At 37.7% G+C, this 7,403-nt stretch overlaps 1 protein-coding gene and 1 long non-coding RNA gene across 6 annotated transcripts in view; one reads left to right on the top strand and one right to left on the bottom strand.

Moving 5' to 3' along the window:
* The window catches only part of MLC1 (megalencephalic leukoencephalopathy with subcortical cysts 1), a 45,371-nt gene extending 39,882 nt beyond the window's left edge, over positions 1–5,489 (top strand). For 3 of the 5 annotated variants that reach the window (XM_006016505.3, XM_006016504.1, XM_006016503.1), the window contains exons 12-13: positions 1,896–2,063; positions 4,882–5,489. In XM_006016505.3, the coding sequence (XP_006016567.1) occupies positions 1,896–2,063; positions 4,882–4,956 (243 nt within the window). In that variant the 3' untranslated portion in view covers positions 4,957–5,489. Of the gene's footprint in view, positions 1–1,895; positions 2,064–2,387; positions 2,491–4,881 lie in introns of those variants that run through there. The other 2 variants (XM_025215391.1, XM_025215400.1) reach the window with 2 other exon arrangements.
* Positions 1,703–7,403, bottom strand: part of LOC112551882 — a 6,185-nt gene continuing 484 nt past the window's right edge. Inside the window, exons 2-3 of the long non-coding RNA XR_003096220.1 lie at positions 6,713–6,826; positions 1,703–1,811 (exon numbers count right to left, since the gene is read on the bottom strand). This is a non-coding gene — a long non-coding RNA (uncharacterized LOC112551882). The remainder of the gene's footprint in view (positions 1,812–6,712; positions 6,827–7,403) is intronic.

The raw sequence follows: 7,403 nt of genomic DNA, 5'->3' as shown, positions 1-7,403 counted from the left end.
GAAAGAGAGAGAGTGAGTGAGCAAGCAAGCGCATGAAGCCATGAGCAATAGCTTTGTGATTAGGACATTAATTCGGGCTCTGGAGATTCCAGGTTCAAGCGTCTGGTCTGTGCTTCTCACAACATCCCAGCTAATGGACCTAACTGTTCAGCTATTGGCTGTTTTATGATTAGTTCTCTTAATCTCTCCTATGGGAAATGTTCCCTCTGAATCTGTAATTAGTAAAATATTAAGTTGAGTTGGAATTTAAATCTGGCCACATCTCAGGTAAATACACTGACTATTGGAATACAGAGGCAACTTCTGATTTTTTGGTCCAGTGAATGTTTTAATTATTTATTCCACAAAGTGGAAGGTAAAGGATAGAGATACGTAGTGTTTTCAACTGGGTCTAGTTTTAAGTCCCTGTTCAGAATCAAGGTCTAAAACCAGGTTTGGGGTTATTTCTAATTTTGACCAAATTCTGTCTTGAACCTTTATGTAAATGTTATCAGATTGATCTGTTTCAAAGAAACATTTTGGTTTGGACAAATTAACTTTTTTTAGTTAAAAATGTCCAATCAGTTTAATTTTTGAATACATTTGAACCTATTTTCAAAGAAATCTTATCTGATATATAGTTCCAAATGAAATAACATTAACTAAGTCATACTTAGAGTTTGGACAACTGAAATCCAAATTAACCTCATTAATTCTATTCTAAGTTCTTTTTCTGTCCCATTACGTTAATCCCCACATTCTTTAAGCATTAAATGGCATGATTAGCTTGTCTTGCATATATGTGTGTGTGTTTCTTTCTCACTCTTTTTCTTTAGGGGAAAATTATATGAGTATTTGTATTTATTTATGTATTATATATTATATATACACTGTACTATGCACCTATATTAGTAAAGGCAAAGCCAAATTTTGCCTTGCCCTAAAAGCAGAAGATAATGATGTTTGTGGTGATCACATTTTGTGGGAATATATATTACCATCTTGAATCAATTTCTTGGAGTCTTGTCTCCTACAGAGATCAATTTTATCCCTGTGGAGCTGAGCTTCATTGTATCAAAGGACCACAGCTTTTCACCTTTGTCTTTGTCCTTTAAGCAATTTTTTAGGTATTCTGGGTTTAGATCATTGAGTGTCTTTAAGATAAGGACTGAGAAATTGAACTTGCAATGATATTCTATGGGAAGCTAGTGTAGAAAACAGAAGATAGGTCTGATGAGCTCAAAATAGGCCATTTTGCCAAGGAAATATGCTACCACATTCTGTACCAGTTGGAGTATCTTGAGAGACAGTGGTAACATGTTCAGATAGTGAAGACAGTGGCAGCCTGTACATGTGCTTAGAGGTGGAGGCATTTTAATTAGAGTGGTTCCTGGGCAGCCACTCTAACTAAAAGGCTACAGCACCACATGTATTAAGCCCCCATGTGTTTGGAAATGACTGTGGGATACTTTATCTAAACCTCATTCGATGAGGTTTAGTTAAAGCACCCCACAGCCATCTTAAAACTCGTAGGGACTTAAAGCATGTGACACTGCAGCAGTTCATCACACTTGATTAATCGAATCTGCTCTGACACGTTCTAATTAGAATGTGAAGGAGCATGTGTATAGGCACCCCATATGAATAGAAAATGAATGCCTTACAATTTCCAGTAAAACAAAAAATAATAAGCTTTGTTCTTCTTTATACAGACCTTTCCATGAAGATCAGTTTTCCAAAATGAATTGTTTGTTTAATCAACTGCAGAAAGAATGTGGTAACATTCTGTGATACACCAAAACCGTGAGATAGCTGTAGTATTAACATTTCCTCTGGAAAATATAAAGGAAGGGAAGGCAGAAAAAGCAGACATGTTACTTAAACAGCTAACAAATTATGTACGTCTTTATTTTTAGCAATCTTACGATGTACTTCTGTTACTTCTGATGCTGATCCTGTTAGTTCAGGCTTTTCTTACCACTGGCACTATTATACAGTGTGTAAATTACAAAACAAAAATGAAATTGCATGACTCATCTTGGACTATTCCACAGATTAAAAAAACAGAGTACAGAACAGCGGAGGTAAGTGTCTCATATGGTACTACATATATACCTGATACGTGTAGAGTTTTTACTCCCATTTTTACATTAAAATTACCCTCTAAAATTGTAATGGCTGCATTTGTTTCTGCTTCTCCTGAATTTTACTATGAAGGACATATTGTCTGATTGTAATATATAGGATCACATGATCATTGGACATTAGAGCTGGAAGGTACCTCATGAGGTCGTCTAGTTCAGCACCTGCCAAAGGCCGGAGTATCTCTGACTAAACCATCTCAGCCAAGTGTCTGCCTAAGTTGCTCTTGAAAATTTTGAGTGATTGAGATTCTACAATTTCTCTAGGTAGCCTGTTCCAGTTCATGACCACCATCATAGTCAGAAAGGTTAGTCTCCAACCCAAATATCCTCTGCTGCAGCTTGAGACTATTCCTCCTAGTCCTGTGTCCTACAGCCATAGAGAAAAGCCTGTCTGAATCCTCTCTGTAATCGCCCTTCAGGTATTTGAAGACTGTTATCCAATTTCTTCTCAGTCTTCTCTTCTCCAGGCTAAATAATCTGAGCTTTTTCAGCCTTTTCTCATAAGTCTTGCCTCCGAGGCCCCTAATCATTTTAGTTGCTCTGCACTGGACTCTTTCCAAACAGTTCATATTCTTTTTGAAGTGTAGGGCCCAAAATTGGACACTATCTCTGGTGAAGCCTCCTCGACAGTGCTGAATAGGGTGGAAGAATCACTTCCCTTGATTTGCAAGTGGAACTCCCAGGATGCAGTTGGCTTTTTTTGGCAGCAAGAGCACACTGTTGGCTTATGGTCTACTGTAACCCCTGGGTCCTTCTCTGCTAGCCAATCATTTCCCACTATGTATTTTGTGCATGGAATTGTTCTGTCCCAAGTATAGGATGTTGCACTTGTCCGTGTTGAATCTCATCTGGTTGGTTGTGGACCATTTTTCTAGTCTATCCAGGTTATTCTTGATCCTAGAATACCTACAACTCTACTTAACATGGTGTTGCTTAAAAATTTGCTAAACATGGACTCAATTCTATCATCCAAATCATTAATGAAGATACTGGGCCCAGGACAGACTCTTGGGGAACCCCATTTGATACCTCAAATTTGGGTCTATTTGGGTCCATGAGCAAGAGTTTAGTGTTCCTAGTATTTAATGTTTTGCAAGAATGTAAATATGGATGTTCTTAACTGAGAGATGCTATTGTATGCCCAAGGAAGCTGTTCTCTAAGAGACTAAGAAGCAACCGTCAGCCAATTTCATTCAAGTAAAAGTCCAGTTTTGTTAAAATGGCAAGTGGCTACACAAACATACATTTTAGGTGTTTAGAATATGGCAAACTATGACATGCCCAAGATGATGGGACACCAAATTCATCCTATAAGATATGGTAGTACCTAAGTTCTGGCTACTTGTTTTCTTGATGAAAAAGGATTTAACCAGGTATTTGTTAGAGATCCTAGTTGTAGCATGTTGTGTTATATTGTAGAACATACATAATACTTCACCAGAACTTTGCTTTCAGGTATATGAAAACTCTGAAGGAATATACATAGTAGGTAACCTTTCCCTTCAAGATTAGGAGGGCCTAAGGGTGAGCCAACTCCTTTTCCAAAGCTTTACAGTATATCAAGACTTAGTAAAAGCAAGAGTGAATGAATACATTTATAAGAATTTGGTACAAATAAAACAAACAATGAAAATGGGTCGTGTGCGTGTGTGTGTATATGTATATATCTGTATATACCCTCAAACTAATGAGATCCAAGCACCTGCTTTGAACACCTTCAAGACACATTTGGATGTTTATCTTGCTGGGATCCTATGATCCCTGCTGACTTCCTGCCCCTGGGGCAGGGGGCTGGACTCGATCTTCTGAGGTCCCTTCCAGCCCTAATGTCTATGAAATCTATGAAATGATAAAGATGATTTTACTATTACTCAAACTTACGGGTTCCCACTGAAGGCTCTATGTATTGAAAGAACATTGTGGCATTCTCTGAAGGATAGGCAATCCAGTAGAACAGTTACTTTAAAGTTGAGTTACCTTTAAGAAATCTTTTATATGTGTTACAGATTTCCTCCAGATACTAGCTAGAGAAGACAGCACTGAAGGGGTCTTTGATACTTCTCTGTGTAAAGATTTTTTTAAAGAAAGCCATAAAATAAAGAAATAACAGTATGTTAAATGGATTACAGATGTTACACAATGTCCTGATATTTTTAGAATGTCAAATTATTTAATGATTTATTTAACTTTAAAAATGTTGTAAATTATAGCTGTCAGAGTTAGTATTCCTAGATTTCCTGAAATATAAATTTGAACCCCTGAAAGGCTGAGTAAGTTTCATCATTATTTCAACATAGGTAAACTTAGCATCAGAGTGCTCTTTTATTGTTATTATTTGTATTAGGACAGTATTTAGAGACCTAAGATATACTGGTAACCCCAGTGTACTTGGCATCAAAGCAGCAAGAGCTTTGTTGGTAGTGCTTTTCCTTGAGGTTCAGGAAAAACCTTTAAGAAATCCTAGTTTGTGTTTGGATATAAGGATACAATGTTATGAGTAAAAAAAAAAAAAAATCTTATTATAAAAAATGCCATGCACCCACTCCCTATGCCCTAAAAGTGACTGCATTCTATCATGCAATAGGTAAATGACTTGTGAAGGGTTTTAGAACTCTTCAGAATAAAAATCCAATAAATAAATGTGAAATATTATTAAACAGTCAACACATTATGGTATATTTAATAAATCAGCCCACTGGATATTTTTACTTTATTTTAATATTTAACTAAAATAGTGTTTGAATCTGTTAATCTTTAGGTCTCCAATAATACCGTGAAGGATTTTGACAAAGACAAAGCCTGGAAAGCTGTTGTAGTGCAGATGGCTCAATAACTTGGATTCCACGAATGCTGCCAAACAATACAATAATTTGACTTTTGGACTCAAGACTTTTAAACTCTGCAGTTTGTAAACAACGTGATAGCTAAAGATGTAGAGGCCAAGGAATAACAGTTTATTTACAAGAAAATACTGTAGCCTTCTAATAAAGTTGAAATATATAGATATTTCCTAATGTTTTGTGTAAGGATGTTATTAGTTTATTGTTAGCGTCTTTGCTTTAAAGATCCTTTTGGAAAGAAGATCATTAATCATATAGGGTTATACATTTATGAATTTTAAATAAATATGGCAACATGCAGTAGGTCTCGTTTGTTTGCAAGATATTATAACTGCAGTTATGCAGTTAATATAACAAATGCTTTTGAAAAGTTATGAGTACAGGTCATAATTGATATTTTGCTTATACTTCACTTTTGTAGGAGTTGTAAAGTTGTTTTGCATCTCATTACTTTTATATAAATAAAAGTCTTTATCACAAGAGTAGTCTAGACATGGATTGAAGTCCAATTTGGACAGGTGAAAACTTACGGAACTGTTGTTAGAGGTAACTGTAATGAACTGATTCACTGACTGTGAAAAAGAAATAATGAGCCCCTAGTTTCTTGAGGACTTGGCAAGGCTGGTAAAATGTAAGTGTCCAGACAAGTGTCTATATGCTTTTTTTTATAACTTAATCAGAATTTAAAAAGAGAAATAACTTTAGGTGGAATTACTGCAGATCTGTCTGCCTTGTTTTATCTGTGACGGTGATTTCATTTCTTTATATATTTCATTCTCAAAAATATTTAGGAAAATACTTATATAAGATATTTGTGGTGAAGCAATGAATTTATCCCTTAGAGTCTACATTTGGACAGACTGGTAATAGCATAAGTGTTTCCATAAAATCAGAAGATCTTTTGGTTTAAGACCAGAAAGCTCTAACCAGATGTTTTTCCTTTGCAGGCTCTCAACTTGGTTTTCATTTCTTCCTTTTGCCTGAAGTAGACCAAAATGATCGATTGCTGTTCAGGACATAGTGCAAAATTTATTTTTTAATCTTGCCATAAGCTTTTTCAGGTAAAAAGGTGTAAACTGAGGGTTACACCTATATAAGATGGATAGGGATAGTGCAGTCCTACTGCAGCTACAGAGGGGCTTTTTCTTTTCAGCTTTTAGGGATTCTGCATGTATTTATGTATTTAAATCATAGCTTTAGAAAAACAACTTCTAGAAGCAATTATACAATAGGAGGAAAACCCCCTTCCCATTCTAAGATTTGGTTGTGATTGGATTTGGTGGTCACGGCCCAGCTGATCAATATGTGCCAGAAGCTTCTCGAGAGTTTGGACCCATACCGAAAACTGTTCATTCCTTTGACGCTGACCTCAATCTTTAACACTCCAGTCCTTCACCAGAGATTCCTGTTGTCTCAGGAGGTTCTGCTATATACTAACTTTCAATGGAGCAACATAAAGCTCTCTCTCTCAATAATATTTTAACCAGCACACGGAGAAAGTTCACTTTGAATTAATGTTCAAGCAGAATGCACAACACTGATTTGTGTGGGCCTACTTGGAAATAGAGTTCTCTTTAAAGAAATAAAAGCTTTTGGAACAGATTTTTAAATCACGTGCACAGAATGATGACTGAATGCATGCTGGTGTTGATACTATGTAGGTGTATGTAGCTTCACTAATCTGTGTGTATCATGGTCCTATGTATTTTGAGTGCATTTTAACTGTCTTGTATGTAGTGAGCTACTTACCAATTGTAAAACTAAATCCACATCTCCAAGAAGTATTTTTCTTGTCCTGTTATGATTGATTTGGATTTGACAACAGTTCAGATGTGGAAAATGGACAGTTTACGATGTTTCTGGCTTACAAAGAGAATAGAAGGAATCGTTATTACCTCTCCAGGACCTGTCTTACACATAGTCCAAACTATGAAGGTGCTGCATGCTCCTCAGCTCCATTGCCTCTTGCATTAATGTGTGGTGCTCCGCAACAAATGATACCAGACGAGGCACCAGGTGTTAAGGCAGTGTCAGGGGAAGCCACGCGTACAGTTCAGTGTGGCAGATTTGCCCTTGTCCTACAGGCCTCCTAAGCAGGGGTCACCTCATCTACACAGGTGACCTGGAGAGTGATTGAAACACCCCGCGGAGCCCCCAGGAAAAGCTCTGGCAGATCCGGCAGCCGGTGCAACGAAAGGAGGAGTCGTGGTAGGTGAGCTTCGCTGAGGAGCCCGCCGTGCCTGCGCGGAAGCGTCAGCAGGGCCAGGCGCCTACTTGTTTCTCTCTCCTTTAATGGATGGGCGCGGGGGCTTGCATTTGGGAAACCCTCAAATGCAGCCACGAGGCCTGGGGACTCCATCTCTGTGCTCAGACACGGGCTGCCCCCTCCCCGGCTGCCAGCGCCGCCAGGAGGACGAAGCAGCATTTGCTAAGAGCCCGG

The sequence above is a fragment of the Alligator sinensis genome, unplaced genomic scaffold, assembly GCF_000455745.1.
Source record: "Alligator sinensis unplaced genomic scaffold, ASM45574v1 scaffold600_1, whole genome shotgun sequence".
In the NCBI taxonomy this organism is placed as follows: Eukaryota; Metazoa; Chordata; order Crocodylia; family Alligatoridae; genus Alligator; species Alligator sinensis.
The sequence above is the reverse complement of the archived record's forward strand: the minus strand, read 5'-3'. Positions and strand labels throughout refer to the sequence as shown.